The sequence below is a fragment of the Antechinus flavipes genome, chromosome 4 (genome assembly GCF_016432865.1).
Source record: "Antechinus flavipes isolate AdamAnt ecotype Samford, QLD, Australia chromosome 4, AdamAnt_v2, whole genome shotgun sequence".
Taxonomy (NCBI): domain Eukaryota; kingdom Metazoa; phylum Chordata; class Mammalia; order Dasyuromorphia; family Dasyuridae; genus Antechinus; species Antechinus flavipes.
Window position 1 is genome coordinate 398863049 of NC_067401.1, and position 24399 is coordinate 398887447.

Here is a 24399-nt window from a genome sequence, read left to right on the forward strand (position 1 = left end):
AGGGAAAAAAGCCAAAATAAATATGCATAAGGAAGCCCATATTTTAAGACTCAGAGAAAACAAGCAGAGCCTGTCCAACAACTTATGTAACTGCAACATAGTAAAACAACTGAGTTAGGTACACAAACTAGAGGAGGTAAGAGAGATTGGAGTACCCTCAAAAAATTGCACAACTTCTTTACTGACTTCAAACTTCTCTCAGAAATAAATGCTCAGCTATTAGTCATGCAACAATCTCTGAGAAATTAAAAATAAGTTGGAAATCTTGCATCAATAAAAATAATTAAATGGATTTTTAATAAAAATTTAATATTATTAAATAATTTATTATTTTTATATTTAAATGCAACTATTTATAGGTATGTGTGATATGCATATAATTATTTATTAAAATGTAATTATAATTTATTAAATAAATTTAATATCTAATTAAATTACTGCTTAAATTAAATAAATTAGAGATAATTTAAGTTCTTGAATATCTGTAGTCTATTGATCTCTACCCTCATAAATTTATCATATTTTCAATTTCTGGGAAATAGCATAGTAATAAAGTAAAGAGACCATTCATTGGATTTAGAACCTTTATTCCAGCATTTTGGTTTTAAAAAAGGGAGAAGATATAGGTTAATAATTTGATTGGGAATGAAAGATTTAAGTAATGGTTTTAGTGTTAATTTAATTTTTTTCTTTTCCATGATGTCTCATAAATGAGTTTTATTCACTTGCTTCAACAAAAAGTGGCTTTAAATGCATTTTGGGGAGGCTGCAGACTTTAAAGAAATCCCTAGTGCAGGAATTTTTAACCTGGGGTCTTTAAATTTTTTATACTATTATTATAACTTTTAAATTATAATGGATTTTCCACTTAAAACATTTAAGGATCCCCTGGTTTTCACCAGATTTACCATTTTTTTCTATCAAGTATATCCTGTAAGTGTCTATCCAAGATAATATAATGTACATATATGTAACATAAACGTACATTGTGTAATTTTTCTATAAGACCCCTAATAGCTAAGAATGTGATGAACAAATGGATTTCAAAAGATGAACTACAAACTGTCAACAACTATATTAAATCTGTTCTAAGCTACAATCAACAATTTTTAAAAATGCAAGTTGAAACAAGTCTGAGGTTTCACTTCACACCCGGCAAACTTCACTACACTATAGAAATAGTGTATAACAAAAAGCTGTTTGTGGAGTTATAGATTGATCCAATTGGTCTGGAAAAGAACTTGTCATTAAGCTCCCAAAGAGAACAAGATGTTAATTTTTTGGAGCAGTAGAATTTGGAAAATACTTTGAGCTATAATACTAAAGATTTACTCCCACTATGATCATGGGTAAATGGCATTATCTTTCTGGGTCTGTTTATCTTTGAACTTATCTTAGAAATGAGGGATGTTGGACCAAGATTACTTTAAGCACTAGCTCCATGGCTTTATGATTGTATTAGCATTTATCTCAGAAATCCCACTGCTAGATATATAACAAGATCACATATACACCAAACTATTCATTCCAACACATTAGTGGGTGCACCACTAATATGGAACAGCTAAATACACTATGACTGTGTAAATGATTCTACAATACTGTGCCAGAAAACATGAATATAAAGAATTCAGAGAAATACATAACACTTATGTGAATGAATATAGAATAAAGTAAGAAGAACCAGGAAAACATTATATACTGTGGCAATAATGTAAGCTAATCTATTAAGTATTTATTATACTTCCCTTCCCTTAGTACTGGTGATACAATGACAAAAATATAATAGTCCCTGCCCTCAAATAACTCACCTTCTGTCAGGAGGAACATGAATGTACACAAAAGTATGTACAAAATCTCGATAAAATAAATACAAAATAATGGAGTATGTAGAAGAGGCACTAGAATCTCAGGTACCAGAAAAGAAAAGGACCCCATGGAGGAGGCAAATTTGAGCTGAGATTGAAGGGAAATAGGGATCCTAAGAGGTAGAAAAACACTTGGAATACACTTTAGCACAAAAATGGAGATGGTTTGTCATATGAGAACTATAGTGAGAAAACAAGGTTGGCAGGAATATAGAAGAGACAAGGAGTATTGTATAATAAAGATTGGTAAATTAGAGCCAGGATGTGAAGGGCTATAGAGGCCAAAAAGAGGAGTTTGTAGATTTATCTCAGAGGTAATAGGGAGTCACTGCAATCTACTGAGTAGACTAAAAATGTGCTCTAATGTATTTTTATGAATATCATTCTGGAAAATGTATGGTGAACAGAGTTTTGAAGAAGGCTATACAAAGAGGTTGTTTGTAATCTAGTGCAAAAAGTGAACCTAAACTAGAATGGTAACTATGAGAGGGGAAAGGGATGAATGTAAAAGATACTGAGAAGCAGAAGAAAGATAAACAGATAATAGAAGTGAACAGATGAGCATGATTCAAAGATTGAGAACCTGGATGCCTAGAAAAAGAAATCTAGAAGAAGTCCTCCAGACTGGGGGAAATAACTTCTATTTTGGAGATATTAAGTTTGAGAAGCCTACAGCACATGGAGTTTGAAGAGTCTAATAGTTAGCTGGTGATGTGGAACCAAAGAAAAGGAGAACGACTAAGTTGGAGAAGTAGATTGGGAGGACATTTTCATAGAGATGATAAATTCATGGAGACTGAAGAAAAGAAGACCCAGAGCAAGTCTTGGCAAACAACAATTGGTTGATAACTGGATACATGAATGATGATCCAGCAAAGGAGACCAAGAAGGAATGATCACATGAAAGTAAGAAAATAAAAAAAGACAGGATATTTGTAATTGTTTCTACTGTTTTATTTATTAGTGACTTAGCATCTGCATCACAATTTAAGATTAAGTATTTAAAGAAATAGCAAAAAAGATAGGATATTGTGCAGTAGGGGGTACTCAACAGTATCAAATGCCACAAAAAGATTCAGAAGGATGAAGACTAAGAAAAGATCATCATAACTGGCAATTAAGGGATGAGTAGTAAACTTTGAAGAAGGCAGTTTTTTGCTGAATGATGAGATTAGAAGCCAGAGTAGTAGGGTCAAGAAGTGACTGTGAGGAGAAAAAAGCACAAGAAATGAGTGCAAACAGGTTTTTTTTTTTTTTAAAGTAACTATTGAAATAAAATAAAGACAAAGGGAATAGTAAGATCAAGTGAGGGTTTGATGATATTCAAAAATCAGATTATTTGAATATAAAAGTTCAGGGTCAATCTTGACCATCTTAAAAAAAAATCACCGAGGCTGGTGTAATATGTTGTAATAAATCAGAAAATTGTTTTGAAAATTTTACCAAATAATTACTTAAAATAATTTTAATTATTATTTTTAATTTATCATGATAAGCTTTATGCCTCCGTCTTTCAATCTAAATCAACTGGAAGTCATGACATTTAAATCCTTTTAGGATAACCAAAGCCTTTACAAAAATTATAAAAGGCTATTCATTTATAAAAATAGCTCAAAAGCACATCCATAGTTTTATATTTTAATTCTCTCAGACTAGTATAATCAACGATTATTTCCCTATCCTTTGTCCTCCTCCAAAAGATCCCGTATGTCGTCATTTCTGAGATTTATTCATTTGATGCACAGATCTAATGAAATCACTCCTCTAATTAAAACCTTTAATGGTACCTACAATATCTAGAAAACAAAGTTCAAAATCTGTAAGTCTATTTTTACTCAAGGCTTTCCAAGAATCTAACACTCCCTTTATCTCAAAACTATTCTCAATTACTCTATGCTTTAGACAAACTGCACATCTTGTATGCTCCAATTTCTGTGCCTTTGTAATTCTCCACATGTCAATATTCTACTAAGACAATTTTTAAGGTATATTACACACACACACACACACACACACACACACACACACACACACACACACACACACACCTTTAAGTTATTACTCAGATACCACTCTGTGAAGTTCCTGATGCAAGTGATTCCTCCTTCAAATTATCTCTCAGCATTTTCTTTTTGAAATTACATTTTTCTAATTACCTCTGCTTTTATTATATGTATATTTGTATGATATTTACACAGGAAATGTCTAACCATTCCTTATTTGTTCATAAGATCCCTAAGGGCAGGAATCATGGTTATATTTTTATTTTTCCTTAAGTGTATAAAACAATATAAACATGTTAAACAAGTGAAAAAATAAATCCGCTGACAAATTAACTTTGTTTAGGATGAATGAAATTATCTTTAATATTTTAAAGAATTTTTTTTTTTGCTAATTTCCCTTTTTCGCCCATTCCCCTACTTATGCCTATACAACTTTATTTTATAAGCCATCAACCTGAAATTTTCATGAGACAATGTACTAGTAAATTTTTTTTGAAAAGTTTGAGGGTCACTTAAGGGCTTAATAAATTATAAAGTACTTAAAGTAATTAAAAAAAAAAAAACCTGTAGACTCTCCTGTAGAAAAGCTTATTAATCAACAATTAGATTATTTTTTTCATCTGTGTTGACAGTACAGTTAAGTATCTGCAAAGGTTAACAAGAATATATGTACATTAGAGATATCAAAATCGACAAGGACAACTTTCTCACTACAGATTTTTAGAGAGAATAAGCTCCCTGTCTCTAAAAGCACAAAGTTTGAGAAAATAAATGACAAGGAATTTGTCTGAATCCAGACTTCACTATTTGTAGAGGAATCGATGTGAAAAGGCTCTGATCAAGTATTTCAGGATGAAATGATGACTTAAATTAAATCTATATTAACCTTAGTAGTCTATAAGGCTGAAGGATGAATATGCTGCAAAGAAGAGAAGATATTTGTTTATTAGCTCCAATGAGAGTACTGCAAGGCTGTAAGATAAATTCCCAACAACTAATTGCTTTAACTTTTGCCTCTTTTTAAAATAAAAAGCAAATAAAAAGTACAAGTTCCTCAAGAATATGAGATGATTATATCTTCAACTACTTTAAAGATACTATGTTAAAAACTGAAATATACTTAATTTCCATCCTAAAACAGTAAGGTATGGCCAGACCAAAAGCAAATAGAATTTCAAACACAGATTTTTTTTTTTTTAAATAAATGAGGGAACAGTCAACACTCACAGAGGAACATGAGAAGCAGGAAAGACAAGAGGAAGAACAACACTAAAAGAAACAGCCATCAAGAAAAAGACCTGAAAAAGAAATCAAAACTTAGAATTAAACATTAAACTAGAAAAAAAGACCACTAGATAATCCAACTAACACTGACAAAAATAAGAGAATGTCACCTAAAGAGCTAAAAGAAAAAGGAATGTTTTAAATATTTCACTAAAATCTTGACTAGCACAAAATATATCCCTGAATCAATAAGAGTAAGACATCAGAGTGACCGAAAGAATAATTGACTATTTTTAAAAATCTATCAACTGCAAATAATTTAATTCTAATTCAGGGAATATAAGATTAAATTTTATAATTAAATTTTATCTTCAAGATATTTACAGTTAAGAAAAAATTGGTCACATATTTGACAAATTATTTATAGTGGTTACATAATGGTTACTGTGAAGCACTTTTAATTATAAATAATAAAATAAGATTTGTTTTTAGTTAAAAAGCTCTATTAATGAGGACACAATGAATTATAGACAGAAAGCCATAGAAGAGAATTTTAAAAATTAAGTTAATTTTTGCAGCATGTGAAAAAATTAAAGTACTTTATCAAATATAAATTTTTTCTCAAATGTTTAAATTTAATGTTAGATTTCTAAAAAGCATTTCTCTTTAATTATTATTATAAATATACAAACTCTTACTCTATTTCCCAAGTTTCTTTAGGTATTTTCTCAAAATATCTTTCTTGTTTTAAACCATTTTAATGCTCAATCTCAAGAGTATAGAAGATGTAGGTCCACATAAAATATTATATTCTAAAATGTGGTATTATTGAGTTTAATTTAAAAATATAATTTGGGTAAAACAATTTATTTCTTATAAGCTCATTTTTAATACTCAGAATATTTGCACAATTCAGAAATTATTTTGATAAAATATCTAAAAAGTTCTTAAAGAAATACTTTCTTATTCAGTTTTTTTCATTTCCTCATTTTCCCTTTCTTCCCTGAATCTCATGCATTAGCATGATATAATATAATATCACCTATTCCTGTAAGGTCTACAAGTTGCTTGATCAGGACTTCATGACCTTTGGAAAAGCTCTATTGGTTACTTTATTTGTGCCGTAATAGTCATTGCAAATAAGTAGAAGATATATGTTTTGACACAAATCTCAGGATGTTTTCTGTTAAGAAGAAAGTAGATTTTTACATAATTGCTATAAACCTGAAAAATAGCTGCCCAACTACTCTCTAACCAGTGAGGGATACTTAACTATTGTTCTTATCCCACTGACTTTTACTGGATGATTCTTCAAATAGCACAATCTGAAAAATGACTTTATCATTCATTCCCTAGAATACCACTGAGTACCCAACTCCCTTCTTTAAGGAAGCATTTAAGGATCTCATTTGTTCTTAGCTTCAAGTGATCCTTCTTCATTTCTCTGTAATATTCTTCCACCATCCAATTTTCAGACACAAGCCAGGATTCACCTTTGCCTCTTCACATCCCTTTTTCTTCTCAGTTATCAAGAGGTTAAAATAAGTTATCTTTGAAAAAATAATTATAATTTATAAAGCACCTAAGCCTTAAAGACTTTACAAAATGGAAAGAAACAAAAGATCATTAAACTTCAGGCAAGAGGAATTTAGTTAAGAAGGTAACAGGTTAATACTAGGCTAGGGAAGGTACTCAGTTAATTGTAGAGGTGTCTATTTGAAATGGAAAAATGATCACCAATAAAATTAAGTTCTTTTTTGTTCAAATGGGACCTCATTTGAATTCTGCTAATACCTAGATGTGCATTTTGATGTTTATCTTCTGTCATGAGGGACAATAAAACAGTTATATAAAGGTTATAAATATTGTATATGCAAGTCATGGGTGACTTCATTATTCCTATTAAGTTAGCTGACAGCTTGTTTGTGATGACCTTTAAAATCTCATCAAACTGTGGTGAAAGCAAAATACTTCATGTTTTCTGGTTTCAGCAATGCTACTGTCATAGAATTCAGTTTTATATGTATAATTCAGTAAGTGATCTACTTCAAAGAAAGTATAGTAAATGTAGACTTACTTTACATTTCCTTCTATCTTACAGTTCAATTTGGCTTCTTTCTAACTTTAAAAACGTTACTAAAATAATGCAACAAAAAATTTTGAGCCATTAATGTTAAGGCATATCAATTACAATGAAAAGAAAAATGTTCATTTATTTAATTTATCCTTTCATATGAGTTAAGTTCTTAGAACCTGCCAGCCATTCCAAAAGAATAAAATATCTATAAACTGGGTTTTGTCAATATGTGAGGTTAGGTTAAGAACAAACATCTACATTAATTAAAATCCAAATCACCAAAAGAAAACTAGGAAACAATTACCCGAATGTCTCAGGTCTGTGGGATTTTGGATCGGGGTCTACTCCTACCTTTGAGGTCACTCTTAATTTGACTTCCATCTTCTCCTCTTTTTACAATCCCAGGAAAATAACTAAGTTTTTCTAGAATTGTTTTGTCACTATAAAAATGAGGGGGTTGAACAATGTAACCTTTATATCAATGATCTTATTATCTTATGAATCAGTCCTCTGTCATATGGACATGGACTGTCCTCTATACCCATTGTTATCGTCAGTATTCAGCACACAGTAGGATATTAATTCTACCATCTAAGTACAAGAACCAAGGACAATTACTTCCCTCTGGGTCATCTCTAAACTTAAAAAAACTCCAAACAAACCACATACAATTAGTTTTTTGTCCCTTTGCATATTTTATATAGGATGCTAAAGGCAACATCAACACCACCACAGCTACTCACTAAAATAGTTGCTATCAGAGGAACAAACTATGCAAAACAAAGAGCTAGATTTTAATTTTTATTGGCATAATCACATTTTGTAAGCAAAAGCATACTTATGTCAAAAATACATCATAAGTATATAAAATATATGACTTGTATAATAAATACATTGTCTGGAATAATAGTATCAAACTCAGAAATGGATCCCCTGAAGCCACATATCTAGACTTAGAAAGTTATAAATTAAAATCATTCATGTTGTATTATATTTTTTATCATTTTGTTAAAGATTACCCAATTACAATATAATCTAGTTCCTTAAACTAGTTCGTTGTTCACCTACTTAGAGAACTCAGGAGTTTTACAGCCAAACTAGTACCAAAGTTTGAAACGTTTATCTAGCTTACAATTCATGTCCCAGAATTAATTTTTACTTAATGAAAATTGTTGAAGGAACTTTGCTCAACTTTAAAATAGGAAAAATAGGATGGCTTGGAATTCACACTTCCCACATCTTTGTCTTTCAGAATCCTTATCTTCCTTCAACCTTCAGTTTTCATCTCTTCTGTAAAGTCTTACCTGAGTTTTCAGCATTAATATTCACTCTCCCCTTCAAATTGCCTGTTATTAGGTGTATATTAAATTCATGGAAAAGATTTCTTACTTGTAATACAGTGCATTGTATTTAATGGACACTTATTGTTTTAGTGAATTGAAAAGGAATGCAAAGTGGACTGTATTTTTTGAAATTTCATCAGAACCTGCTATAAGATTACATATGTGATGAATCACTTGAACACTAATGTTCAGAAATACATGTACAGTATAGATAACGGCTACTCTAAAGATGGCCACCTCAGAGCAAAAAGACATCTGGTTCAAATAACATGTGACACGAGAGAAAAATTCCTTCATAGTACATCCCTGAGAGTCACTCATCTTTTCAAATCAGTCATCAATCAGATGGTATACTTCTAACTTTTGATACTGTGAGATTCTCATGATTTTTCCAATAAATTAAAGACAAGAAGGAAAACTGAAAAAAGAGAAATAATTCAGTTTCCTCCTTAGAAATAAAGTATGTAGCAGTCCTATATCTCTTGAGTTTATTGTAATTTGCTAATGCTTATTTAAAATAAAATAAGAGAATTCCATTAAAAGAAGAGCCATTATGAGAAACCATCAAATATTTCTTTAAAACCCTTCAATAATTTAAAAAATTATTATGTTTAAAAAGCACGGCATATACGTATGTTAAATTACATGCTATGGTCCTTTCAAATAAAGCATTTTTAGTATCACAACTAACATCAAAATCTTCCTATTTCACTTCTTCCTTATTAACTTAAAACAGGCAAAATATATCGAAAAACTTCAAATTTAGGTTTATAAATTCTTACTTTTAAATGAAACATAAATGTATCTCCATATAGGTGATGTCACTAGTCAATAAAAAGCTAATAACATACAAAGGAATTTTATATTTAACTAAGGAAGTTCAAGTCAGCAAGAATTTAAGTGATTACATTTACATCCTATTGAATTTAAGAGGAAGAACAAGAAGTAGATATCAAGATATAAAAGAATGTTTAGTGTGTCTATTCATCACCAATGATGATACTGGTCCACAGATGATAAAAATTCTTAATGATGTCCCCTCATCCTTTAACATCTGTCCTAACAGCATCTATTTGAATACATACACAACCCAGTTTTGCAAATAGTGAAAAGGTAAAATAAAGAATTTAAGTTACTCTCAAATTCTTCAGTCTTCAAAGATCAGCACTGAGTAGTGCTTAAAAGGTATAAAATGTCAATTACAAGTAGTATTCAATGATACATTTGAAATATAAAACACTTGAATTGTTAATTTTTATAAACATATGCTACTGACACAAATCTCCTGTGGCAAAAGGAATCACACCATTGGTTACTTAAATCAAAGTCTAGGTCAAAAATGAGTAAGTATTCACTGACCGTTACAGATTTTAGAGTCATTCCATGGTAGGTGCCCATTGTATCAATTTTGAAGCCTTCCGTTTCTGTAGAGAAAAAGGGTTTTAAGTTAAATCTTCTGCACTTCATAGACAAGTACTACTCTATTATAATTGATATATATTGACATGGCCAATGAATGGTAGCACAATATTAAATGTATTTTTTATTTTACACATTGGTTAAAATGTTTCACCAATGTTAAAACAGCAAAAACTCCAATACCTTACAAAATTTCCTCTAGGTATATATATTTGTATACATAAGTATAAGGATGTGTGTAATGAAGTTTTAAAATATACAGGAGTGAAGAATTTATAAAATCTGTAACCAAAGTGCCTAGAATTTGAGCTAGAATTGACCTGAACTCTATTTATTTTAAGCTTCCAATTATATATGAACATGTTTGAGTCTCCTTAATGTGATTCCTAATGGTAAAATACTATTCCACAAGCAAATAGTACTTAATAGTTTTAATAGTTCTGTATTAATTCCAATCACTGCCTTAATCTGATAGTGACAGTACTCTCCAATCTAAACTTGTACATATTTTTCCATTTGTTTCCCACTGTTTTGATTCCATATACTACATACCAGCCAAACTTAATTATATACTTTTCATCAAAATTACTCTACCATTTTCCTACTTGTATGCCTTTGCTCCCAATTTTTTCTCATGATTAGTATGAATTTCCCACCTCTCTCCTTTATCTCCATTTGTTAAATTCAAATTCATCTATCCAACAAAAAACACCTAAAATACTATTAGGTCAAACAAGATAAAATACATAAAGTGATTGATGATCTTTAATATGCTATAGCAATGTTGGCTGTTATTATTACCATCTAAATAAGGTCTTTCTTAATTCTGCATAGAAGTTATTTATAATCTTTCTTGAAATTTCTTCAGAATTTTAGAGAACCTCTCCATTTATTATATCCAGTTTTTATTATATTCATTTTGTTTATATGTTATCTTCCCTATTCTACTAGAGGCATAATGGCAGGAGACTGGGCTTTATTTAATTTACCATAATAATTTTCATATATTTGACAATTATCATTTGGTGAAATGTGATTAAATGTATGTGTATGTAATATGTATTTACTAACATTACTCAAGTTAACCTTAAATACTGATATGAAAATAAGCAGTTGTAATTAAAAAAAAAAAAAAAAAAAAAAGTAGCCGCAAAAGCATTCGACCAAGAAGAAGTGTTAGTGAATCAAGAATATGTATAAAAAGCAGGAAGGAAAAGGGTCAAACAGAAAGAGGAAATTAGGCAGGCTGCAATCAAGATTGAAGTAAGAAGACTAATATCCAAAACATATGTGAAAGATACAACAAAAAACACAAATCCATTCCCCAGCATTTATGGTAAAAAGACACATACAAGCAGTTGCAAAAGAAAAGCAAATTATCAAAAGTCATGCAGAAAGTGCTCTAATCTCTTCATGGTCATTAGTTTGGTAAATATGACAAAAAAGTAAAGTAACAACTGTTGGAGAATCGGAAGGAGAACAGCAAAGCTAGCTAAGGCAATACTGATTAAGGAAACAAATGGTCTATTTTGCAATGAAATTTGCAACTATACCCAACTCATTAAACTCTGAATGTGGGTCTAACCTATGAAATACCATCACCATGCATGATTCTCAAAGGGGTCAAATAAGGAGGATTTCCATAGATATAAAAATATTTACAGCAGCACTTTTTGCTGAGGCAAAGAAATGTTGAGGGAAAAGAGATGAGGATGAAACAAACATCAAAATATATATAGAAAAGGCCACCGACAAGGAAGACAATTTTTGTTACAAGTGGTAAATTTAACATTGTCTTTGAATTTATTTCATTTTTAATTTATAGAATAAATATTTCTATAATATAGTATAATAAAAAAAGATTATTGTACATGCAACTGCAAATCTATTGTGTGCAACTTGCTATTCCTTTTAAATATATAATAAAGTTAGTATGCAAATGTCTTTTTTTCCTTTGAATATAGAAATGTTCATGGTTTTTGATGTTTGTTAAATTCATAATAGAAAAACTTTTTTCTTTTTTTTCCAAAGAGGAGGCTATATTCATCTGATGTCAATTCTAACCCTCTCTGCCAGCCCAATGCCAGGCAGGTTTCTAAGTAAATAAATCTCATATCCCAAAATGAAGAGGCTGAAGCATTCTACCCAGCAGCAAAGGAAAGGGGCCTGCAAGTGGGTGATGGAAAAGTACCCCCTCCCAAAATGGCAGAAAACAACAAAGGTATTAAAAGAGAAAATCAAAATAAATGTCCAGGACAAAACAAACAAAAAAAAAAAATAACAGAAAGGATTCTATGATCCGAAAGAAGAATTTTAAAAGTCTCAAAAAGAATATAAAACTCTCATATGGGCCTAATTAGGCCTATTTTATAGGGCCTAATTAAAGACAGAATGTCATGAGTTCTCCAGAAAGCATAAGTGTTAAGGTTAATATCTTAACCTCCCCAAATCCTACAGAGGTTAAGCTAGTATTTCCTTTGAAAGTATTGAAGCTATCCCTAAGATCTGACTGGTTCAGGAACTAAAGGTTCAGGTTACAAATAACAATATGTACATGACACTTACTATGTGCTAGGCACTGTGCTAAGCACCTCACAAAACTATCTTGTTTGATCCTCAAAACAATGCTGGAAGGGAGGTACTGTGATCATACTTATTTTACAGATGAAGACACTGAGGCAAACAGAGATAAAATGATTTGTCAAGGGTCACACAGTTAGGAAAAATCTAAGGCCACATTGTATTCAGGTCTTTTGGACTCCCAACCCGGGACTCTATCTACTGCCTCACCTGGTTACCTTTGTTCCAATAAAGTACAAAATAGCAAGAGATATAATTTAGAGACAGGTGAAATTAACTGAAGCGAATCAACTCAATGTGCTCTTAAGGGATATACTTGTTAAATACTGTGCTTTTTCTATTGCTTCTTAATTAACTTTTGAATAATCTATAAGGATCTACAAGAGTATGGTTCAACCTAAAATAATATGGAACATAGACACTTCAGAATGGTCCAACAAAGAAATCCCTAAAAAATGAAAAACTAAGCTACTACTAAAGAAGAGAAAAATTTGGTACAGCAGAAGGAAGAAATGTTAAAGGAATATAAAACTTCTACACAAGCTAAAGAAACAAAGTTTGAAGACAGGAGGGTCTTGGAGTTGAGGGTAACTTAATTACCAGATCTTTTAAAAGAACAAGGCAGGTATTGCTTATCTGATAAAGACCTTATACCCAAGTTATAAAAGTAATTGAAACAAATGTATAAGATTAAAAAACATTTCCCAAGAGGTAAGTGGTCAAATGTTACAAACAAAAAATAGCCAATTATTAAAAATATAAAAATATTTTCCAATAGAAATAACTCTTAGTCCAGCATATTAGATATTAAGTGACAGAACAATGATTCAATCAGAGATGTGATCATTTCACAAGAAAATTATCTAAGCAAAGTCAAGTGAGCAGCCTAAAAGATGCAAAAGAACTTTGGGAATGTTATTCTAAAAAGAAGGCTTCCAGCACAACAGGTAGCTTCTCCTCAATAGTAGTTTTTGAGGAAAATTGTATAGAATCAACTGAGAAGGCCTGAATAGATTGTGTTCTGAACCAATGGAGATAATATCCATATTGATATGATGAAATAAATACAGTGAAATATACAAAAAAGGGACTCTTTTATGATGGTTTACTACCTGTCAGAATTTTACTCTAAAATATGCTTCAAATATAATTGTTTCACACTAGTAGAAAATATTCCTCTTATGTTTTCTAATTTACTTATGAATCTTTTGTTCCATGCCCAAATGAGATGCTGCAAATTCTTTGGCTATTAAAAGATTAGTGAAATATTTTTTAAAACATTTCAAATAAACTTTTTCAATTAAGAAAAATTAAGATTACTTTTTAGTTTTTTTATTACTAATTCAATTAAGATGATTAGTAATCTCTATTAAATTGTTTTTACCCAATATCTAAACTGAAAATGGTTTCAAAACATTCTTAAGATAATTGTCCAAAAATTATTTTTGCTATATCTGACATAATGGGGAAAGTACTAAGGAAGTTAGGTACTAGTCTAAATTCTACTGGAATGACTGGATGAGTCAAAAAATTGGACTAGATGAGTCATTGAGCCATATCTAACACTGTCTACTAAGATAAGATTGAAATGGGTTCATGATCTAGACATAAAGAATGATATTATAAACAAATTAGAAGAACATAGGATAGTTTACTTCTCAGTTCTGTGGAGGAAGAATAAACTTGTGACCAAAGAAGAACTAGAAATCATTACTGATCACAAAATAATTTTGATTATGTTCAGTTTAAAAAGTTCTTGTACAAACAAAACTAATGCAGACAAGATTAGAGGGGAAGCAATAAACTGGGAAAACATCTTTACATTTAAAGGTTCTGATAAAGGCTTCATTTCTAAAATATATAGAGAACTAATTCAAATTTATAAGAATTCAAGCCATTCTCCAATTGATAAATGGGTCAAAGGATATGAAAAGAATTTTCAGATGAAGAAATTGAAACTATTTTTAATAATATGAAAAGGTGCTCCAAATCACTATTAATCAGAGAAATGCAAATTAAGACATCTCTGAGATACCATTGAAACCTATCAGATTGACTAAGATGACAGGAAAAGCTAATGATGAATGTTGGAGGGGATGTGCGCAAACTGGTACATTAATACAGTATTGGTGGAACTGTAACAGATTCAACCATTCTGGAGAACAATTTGAAACTATGCTCAGTTATCAAATTGTGCATATACCCTTTGAACCAGGCAGTGTTTCTACTGGGCTTATATCCCAAAGAAATCTTAATGGAGGGAAAGGGCCCCATGTGTGCAAAAATGTTTGTGGCAGCCCTTGTTGTAGTGGCCAGAAACTGGAATTTCTAGCCCATCAATTGAAGAATGGCTGAATAAATTGTGGTATATGAATGTTATGGAATATCATTATTCTGTAAGAAACGACCAACAAGATGATTTCAGAGAGGCCTTCAGAGACTTACTTGAACTGATGCTAAGTGAAATGAGCAGAAGCAGGACATCATTATAAACAGCAACAAGTCTATAAGATGATCAATTCTGATGGACATGGCTCTCTTCAACAATGAGATGATTCAAACCAGTTCCAACTGTTCAGTGATGAAGAAAGCCACATACATCCAGAGAGGCCTGTGGCAACTTAGTATAGCCCACAACATAACATTTTTCACTCTTTCTGTTGATGTCTGCTTGCATTTTGTTTATCTTCTCAGGTTTTTTTTTCTTTCTATATACAATTTTTCTTGTGCAGCAAGATAACTATGTAAATATGTATACATATATTGGATTTAACATATTTTAATATATATAACATGTATTGGACTAAACAAAGTGGTGAGGGGAAGGAGGGAAAAATTTGGAACAGAAAGTTTTGCAAGGGTCAATGTTGAAAAATTACCCATAAACATGTTTTGCAAATAAAAAATAAAAGATAAAAAATAAATTTTAAAAATTGGACTACATGGCCTTAGAAGTTCCATCTAGCTCTAGATCTATAATTCTAAAAAACCTAGGTAGAAATAATCTTAAGAGAAGGCAAACCCTTCAGGAAAATGAAGACCAAAGAGATTAAGCATTTTAACAGCTCACAGATTCTTTGCATATGAAAGCACAGACTGAACTGAGAGCATACTGGACAGAGTTCTAGGCTTGGAGTCATAAAAATTTAGTTTGTTGTAAATGCCACCAATAACATTTACTACCATGTGCCCATGGATTTGAAACCCCTATGTACCTCAATTAACTATGTGGTAATTTCTTCTTAACTTCTAGACAAATTTTCAGTAGAATAAATTACTAAACTAGTTATTCCCTGCAATAACAAAACTCACACATCCTTCACTTAAGAGGTAGACAGGTGGTATGGTTGGAAAAAGTGCTGGATCTGCACTTTACTTTGTGAATCATAAAAGCAACAGTTTAAAAAAAAAAAAAACATGTTTAGATCTCCATTTCTTAAGAAACTGCTGCAGCAATACTGAATATTCCAAATTATTCATGGAAATAGGAATTTTTTCATTGTAATCAACTCTTCTGATATCATGAATTTATTTCATAGAGATTGTCTAGTCCCATCATCTCACTGAGAGCCAAAAAAGAACACAAAGACAATAAGCAAATTTCAACTTATATCATCTGATTTGAAATTTTACTTTACAATCAACTTTCCACTAAGAGATTGAAAATGTACAATTAAAGTTATTACCAACAGTCAAGATGTATGCAGCAATGATATGGAAAAGTACAAATTGGATACTGACCTTCTTTTCCTTTGAATCTTTCCTGGTCATATCTGTTGTAGGCAGCTGGAATAGGAGGTTTATTCCGCAACGTAGGATCCTTGAAAGAAAAGTACAATTGGACATATTGTTCAAAGCAAGGAACATCACACAGCAAAAAGAACGTCAGAACTTGCATATTAATTTGAAGGTTTTCCTCTTATATAACTATGAACAAAAGAAAGAAAGAAAGAATATTTGTTCCCAAAGATTGGGTTAAAAAGCATTCTCAAAAACTGCTGAAAATTACTACTACCTGTCCAAATTTGGACCAAGAATCCAATAAATAGCAGAAGGGGAAAAAAAATCAACCCACAAATATGTCAAATGTACTTTGCTGAAGTAATATAATAAGAATGTTTGCAAATAAATAAATGTTTACATAGTTTTTAATTATGCCTTTTAACTTAATAATGAGACACGTGGGAAAACTGCTTATTTTTATATTAAAGTAACTTAATTGATGCCTTTCTTTGTATCCCAAACACTTAGTCTGGCACATAAATGCTAGTTGGCTGACTTCGTTATAAAAGGAGAAAGATATGATAATTCTTAAATTTTTTTCAAAGAACTACACAAATGCAAGGAATCACCATATAATAAACAATATTAATACTTTTTCAACTTTCAAATAAATTCTATTTTACTGAATTCATTCAATAATTCTTTTCCTGGTGATTTCATTAGTCAAATTAATTGCACTGATGCTTATTTGACTGCAATATCAAGTATTTTAGTAATTTGCATTACAAAACTCAGAATAAATTATTTCTTGTTCAAAATACATATGTCTTGCTCAAAAACAGAATTAAATGAAAATGTTTAACCTATAAAAGGATTATTACCAGGTTAAAAGAGCATAAAATTATTTTTATAAAATTTTTTTGAAGAATAAAATTGTTTTAATTACAATCCTTTCAAGAATATTTGAGAAATATTTCTAAGACTGCTTCTAGGATAGAAGTTGCCGATACATCCAACTGAAATACCTAGATATTTTCTGCAAAATTAAATCATATGCCACATTTGGAATTTTATACATTTAAATATGTAACTGTTACTCTACTCAAAAACACTAGTAACTTTTATGTTCCAGTGTTTTGTAACCACTGGAACAAATGAAATGTTCTTAGCCAACTCAGCCACTCCATATGTAAAAAATAAGTTAATCTACAGTAAGCATTAATTTTCCAAATTAATTCTAATGTCTAGAAAAATTACACAAACTCAGTGTCTTGATTAACATACTAAAAATGCTCTTTATTGTGACTTTTGCTTCCTACTCATAACCACAGACAAAAGTTAAATTCCTGGAAAACATCAACCAATTGATACAGCTAATAGTAAGGATCAATAATCAGGGAAGAGATTTTCTCAAACATCAAAAAAAAAAAAAAAAGTTTTACTTTTAAATATTACTACTCATAAAAGTACAAAAGAAAAAATTTTCTCTTGGTTATTACAAACAATGTTAAGATGAAATTTTCACTATCCAAGATAAAACTGAATTAAAACCAAAGCAGTTGACAGTGATTGACCATTTTAATTAATATTTTATAGTACTTTTCAAAACATGTCGTTTAATTAAAATGATACCATTTAGTCAATAAGCACAGAAAGATTCTTACCACAGGTGCTGTATTAGGTGCAGGTCTCTGCTCAGGTGCCCGTCCTTCCTCTCTGGCTTTTACAGACTGAAGAATTGCAAAAATATTCTTGGCAAAATTCTAAAATTTAAATACGACTTTTTATTAATCTCATTAAAACAAACAAACAAGATTTCAAAGAGCTACATTTTAAAATATTCTCTTTAAGCCTAAAATATTTAATTCAACATTCTTCCTTAATATAGTGTAACAGAATTTCAGGGCAATAATTTTAACTTCTGAATTCAGTTTATAACTAATACAGGAAGTTATATTTTCAATCTATCAAAATCATTATTTGCTCTCACAACCAGATATTTAAAGATTTAAGATTGCTTTTTAAAGCTCAAAATCTATAAACCTATTAAATCTTATATCAAATTATGAATTAGCTCAATATCCTATTCAGAAATGTTGCAACATGAGAAAATGATATTTATTATTCTTGGCTACTATCCCCCAATGGCTAATGTGGAAATATGTTATATATGATTTCATATGTCTAATGGACATTTCTTGTTTTCCCAATGCATAAGGGAGGGATGGAAGAAGAGAGAATTTGGAACTTAAAAGAAAAAGTTTAATTAACAATAAAGCTACCAGAGATTTTATTATTTCAAAAAAAGAGAATGATTTTCTTCAGATATGACAGCTTCCACTTATGGTGAGGGAGAGTCCCTAGGACATGTGACCATGGGGGGGTCTAGTCATCTCTTTTCCTAGAATTCTTTGTGTTAAGGTTAACTTTACTGTATCACTCTTATAATTCTTGCCTCCACTTTTCCCATGTTTATCTTATTTTTGCTCAACCATGGTGATTTCCATGAGACATCTGTCTCTAACTGGTAGCTTTCATGCAAATCTGGTCATAGATGAATCATGGTCTTAAATAAACTTTCAGCTAACCCCAATTTTAGAAAGGGCAATATATGTGAGAAATGATAATAACCAATTGCAGTTTTTCCCCTTCTAAATTCTTTATTTTACTAAGTCCAGCTGTTTGAAGGCAATTAATGATAATGAGATTGCATCAACTCGCTTCATCTAGGTCAGATTCCACCCAACCTTAATGTGGAATTTAATCTGAAGTGGAGAAGCTTGGATGGAGACAGATCCTTTTATCTAGATAGGACAAGGTTCTGGGTGGTCTGAGTAGAGATAATTTCTTGGTTCAGGGATGACAAGTTGTCATTAGCAGCCCCTTATTGCTCTGGAGGACATATAAACAATAAGCTTGCCCCCATGATTCTCTTTAGTCTTAAGAAAGATAGACAAATAAATGATCATGATTAAATTAACCTGGAAGATGTCTCTCCCAAACCTTTTTAAAGGTCACATCCAGGGGCAGCTAGGTGGTGCAGTGTCTAGAGCACCAGCCCTGAAATCAGGAGGACCTGAGTTCAAATCTGATCTCAGGCATTTAACACAAACTTAGCATTTAAACACATAAATAAAAATAAAGCTCGCATCCAGTGGAAGTTGCTAGCTAGCTCAGTGGGTCTGGAGGCAGGAAAACTGGGGTTTTCATATATGCGCTTAGACATTTACTAATTGTGTGACCCTGACAATTATTCCCTATCTGTAAATTGAGGGCATCTTAAATATAAGAAAAATTTTACTGTCCTAATATGAAGGACAAGACTGGGTACAGAGTGAGAGTAGAGAAAAGAAGGCATACTAGGAATCTATTATAATAGTCCAGGATAATGAGGGCCTGTAGTAGAATGATAGCACTGACAAGTAAGAGGAGAAATGCAAAAGGAATTGTGGAGATGAAATAAGCAGTAATTATTGACAGACTAAGTTGGAGAATAGATGGAGAAATTAGAGTCAAAGTTGTATAGCCAGAGTCAAAGTTGTATAGCCAGAAGGGCATAGACTCTGGGTGGAAATCCTGGCTCTATTTTTTACATATGTAATTGTGGACAATTACTGAACAAGTCAGAAAGAAGACAAGGAATTAATAAAGAAAATAGAGATGCAGGAAGAGAATGTGTTGTATCTAATCCTTAACTCTGTATTTTTTCTCACTCTACATTCATATCAGTAACCAAATCTTGTTATTGAAATCCTTCTCTTTGACATCTCTCATGGGCACTTTCTTTTTTCTCCACTTACACTGCCACTATAATAGTTCAGGCCCTCACTATTTCGTACTTTAATATAGCTTTGACTTGTCTCTGTCTCAAGTCTATTCCAAATTCAACCCATGCTGCTCAATCTAACTGAACCCTAACAAAATAACTTTGGGCAATTCACTTATCCTCACTAAACCTCAGTTGTCTCACAGATCTGCTATGAAGATCAAATGAAATCATACAAATTGTTTTATTAACTTTAAGGATAAGGAAGAAAAGAGGTGGTAATAGCCTTTTGGATACAAAGTATCTTTGATTCTCAAAATTATTCCTTCAGTTATTTTAATAGATAGCCTTACTTGTATGCTCTTGAAGAGCACTTAAAACATTATAAATCACTGAATGCTAGGGAAATCCACATAAACACGGGATCAGAGGCATACAATAACTCTAGTTTTGTTTTGATTTGTAGGCATGTCATCTTTACCCTACCAAACTGTTCAGTTATTGGTAATTATTGACGCAGATATAAATAATTAACAAGGATTCTACTGTGATTTGAATAACATTCTTCCAACTCAACTGTGGTATCCACTTGGAAGTGAAATTATTTCTTGACAGCAATCCCAAGGGTTAACCTGTATCCCCAATAAGCTGAGAGCTGTAATCTGTTAAAACTTCAATTCAAATCCCTTAACTAAAGAAATTTTCTTCAGGAAGCAGGAGAGTAATTTCAGTTAAAAATTTTTAATGAGATAATATTAAATTATTTTTTTAATCATTTGTAGGTATAGCTATGCAATTCTTCCTCCCCCATCACAAAGATGCTGCTAGCTAGCACTCTGGCTCCTAAAACCAACTGTTGAAATGGATCAGTCAAAAATTTCTGAAAAACAAATTAGGCTCAGAAGAATTTATAAGTATACAGCGAAGAAGAACCTGAGACCCAGAGGTTATGACTTACCTACAAACTGCTAGCAAATACTTGATACATAAAGGATGAAAATAAAAGTAAGTAACCTCTAAGGTCTTTGAAAGAAGAGAACAATAATTCTGTAATTCTCACTCTAAAGATCCAACAACACCTACCATAATGCCTTATTCACAAGGGGTATTTAATAAATGTTGATTCTTCAATTCAATTCAACAATCACAGATTCAAAACTTGGAATTTCCTAAATCCTCATTGTCCCTTCCGCTGTCAAATCTTACAATTTCCAACTCCATGATATTTTTCAATTTATATATCCCAATATTTCCACCAAAATCTCATTATCTTTCACCTATACTACTTCAATTTTTTCTTTCTAATTTATCTTCCTGCCCCAGATCTCTCACCACTCCAATCCAGTCTATAACCCAATCAGTCAATAAGTACTTATTAGATGCTTAGTACATGTCAGGTGCTATATTAAACTATCCTCTACACTATGTCCAAGTGCAGATCTAATAATATCACTTTCTTATTCAATAAACTCCAGTTGCTCTCTATTGCTTCTAGGACAAAAGTGTCTTCTCTTTGGCTCTTAAACATAACCTATCTTTGCAATAGATAAATAAATAGACAGACAGACAGATGGATGGATATCGATATATCTCTCCCATTCCCAAATGCTGTGGGACATTCAAACTGCCCTTCACACTGGTTACTGACATATGGGTCTCCAACTTCAGTCTCTGGTACTTTTGTATTGGTCATCATTCATGCCTAAAATAATTCACCTCCACACCTCTGCTTCAGACTTCCTTTCTTTGTCCAAGACACATCTTCAACTTCTTTGTGAAGTCCTACCTAATCCTACCACAACTCCTAGTGTACCCTAATGTGTACTCTGTATGTGCTTATCATATAAGTACTCAAAAAAGATTCATTGTATGTCTATATACACATGTACACATCATTCTTGTCTTTCTCTTTAAAATATAAATTCTATTTATAAATAATAAATTCTTTATTATATCATTCTTTTTATTTGTACCTCCCAACATGAAGTACATTGTCTGGAATATTGTAGAAGTTTATTAATAAATGTTCACTAATTGATGGAGTACTGACTGTAAAATAAAACTTCACACATAGAAGTTATATTATAAAAATACTGTAACTTAAATATCTATACCTTTGTCAAAAAGATTCTACAACTAAGCATATGAAGAAAGAAAATCAATGACAAAAATTTAAAAATCTCCCAAGCACCTTTGTAGCAGCAGCAAAGGAAAAAAGTACATGCTCTTTGATTGGAGGCAGATTAAACAAGCTGTGGTCTGTGAATAAAGGGGAATTGTCATCATACATAAGAAATGATAAAGGTGATAAATAAAGAGAAGCACAGAAAGACACATGAACTGATATACCAAGTGAACTAAGCAAAATCAGAAAAAATAATATATATAATGACTACTAGAACATAAATGAAAAGTGAACCCTAGAAAACTCTAATACAAAAACATTTTTTTAATGTTTACAATTTTTTGTTATTGAAAAAAATATAAAACTTGTTTTAAAAAAGAAAGGGGTAGCTAGGTGGTGCAGTAGGTAGACACCAGCCCTAAATTCAGAAGGACCTGAGAGTTCAAATTTGGCCCCAGACACTTAACACTTCCTAGCTGTGTGACTCTGGGCAAATCATTTGACCCCAACTGCCTCAGCAAAAAAAGAAAGAAAGGAAAAGTAACAGTACAATAAAACAATTTCTGGAGCACAATAAAATCAGATTCTGTGTTTTAAAAAATGTTCTTCAATGCTTATTAGGAAAAAAATAAATTAGAATTCATTCATCTGTACGAGCAGAAGTGAATCAAGTATCTAAATGTCTCCTAAATATAAAGAGTAAAGTAGAAGCAGTTCTTTTCTTCAATTTGAACAATGATCAAAAACAACAATGAAGGGGACTGAGTATTTCTCTAAGTAACCCTAAAAATATGGACAAGGAAAAGCCATCAAAATAGGATTAACAAAACCAGTCATAACTGTTGGACCCCAGGTCCACTTTTCAACAGAAACACAATAAAAGAACAGTTGTCAGTCCTTACAGGATTTTCTTTTCTCCAAGTTTTGGGACTCCCATCTTTTTTGGGAAATGACAGACTAGCAGACTTAAAAAGGTACTTATTTAGACAGTAACCAGGCAGGAGATCAAAAATAAAGAAAAAAAATCTAACCATTACCATTAGAAGTGCAAGAATTTCATTTTTTTAAATGGGGGATTTGACATCATTTTACATGAATTATGTTAAATAAATTAGTTTATAAGCTCTTCAAGAGTAGGGAATTGTCTTGCCTGTCTTGGATTTCCTGGCACTTAATATAGTTCTTAGAATGCAGTCATTTATAAGAAAATTTATAATAAAAGGCCATTACAAGTAACATTTTGAATACTTTTTATAAAAAAGACAAAACTATTTATTTTAAATGTTCAGAAAAAGTGAAAAATAGCACCAAAAAAGTAATTTAGTCACATCTCTTAAAATAAGACATGTATTTCTTATCCTTTGCTCCTAACAAATCTAAAAATTATGGCACCCATATAAGACACTTATCTGAAACCATGGTGCCTTATCTACTAATTTTAATACCACAAAACGAAAGCATTATATTCTGAATCATCACTCAAAATATTTATATTTATGATTTTTTAACAGTTGACTATGGATAATAAAAAGGGAAGGGGGCAACAAAATTATTTTCCATTTAGTCTACTAGACAAGCCTGAAATTCATTAAGTTATTTGAAGTACAAAAATAATAAAATCATGATACAATTCTGCCACCTACAGCTCAAAGAAAATCATTCATCTGGTGATTCCCGGTTTGAAGTGCTAATTAAGTCTGAAAAATAAGAGAATTTAACTTAACATTTGTTTTTCTCATTCACTACTTGAATATCATTTCTTCCAAAAGATTTAACACCCATGTTTTGCCTCACTGAAATTCAAGAGCAAATGATATTCAACATCAGTTTAAGTGCACAAACTGCAACTCTGAAATACTCTTTTGTCACAAAAGTAAACAGCAAATAGTGTCAGCATATCATCCTTCAGTATCAATGATGGCAAAAAAAAAAAAAAAAAAAAAAAAAAAAAAAAAAAAAAAAAAAAAAGCAAAATAAAATAAAGTGTTCTCAGATCACTTAAATAACTACAGAACTCTGAAATATATGCTGTATAATTACCTACCTTCAATTTACCTTTAACTCATAAAAGGTATTTTATGACTAAAAGGATATAAAGAGCTTCAGGAATAAACCAGGTTAGAAAGAGAAATTTTCTACATTTTCTAAGAGAGTGTCTGAAGGTTACATCTTATCCATTACTCAGATATAAATTTTTATAGCTAACTGCTGGTCACTTAATGAAGTTAAGTAGATAAATACTAAATTTGGTTGGAACTGTTAAGTGACTTT

The 24399-nt window shown here is 31.2% G+C and overlaps 1 protein-coding gene across 1 annotated transcript in view; it reads right to left on the minus strand.

The window, feature by feature from the left end:
* The window catches only part of CDC73 (cell division cycle 73), a 119725-nt gene that overhangs the window by 62930 nt on the left and 32396 nt on the right, over positions 1–24399 (minus strand). The window contains exons 8-10 of the mRNA XM_051998727.1: positions 17902–18000; positions 16256–16334; positions 9875–9939 (exon numbers count right to left, since the gene is read on the minus strand). Of these exons, the coding sequence (XP_051854687.1) occupies positions 9875–9939; positions 16256–16334; positions 17902–18000 (243 nt within the window). The remainder of the gene's footprint in view (positions 1–9874; positions 9940–16255; positions 16335–17901; positions 18001–24399) is intronic.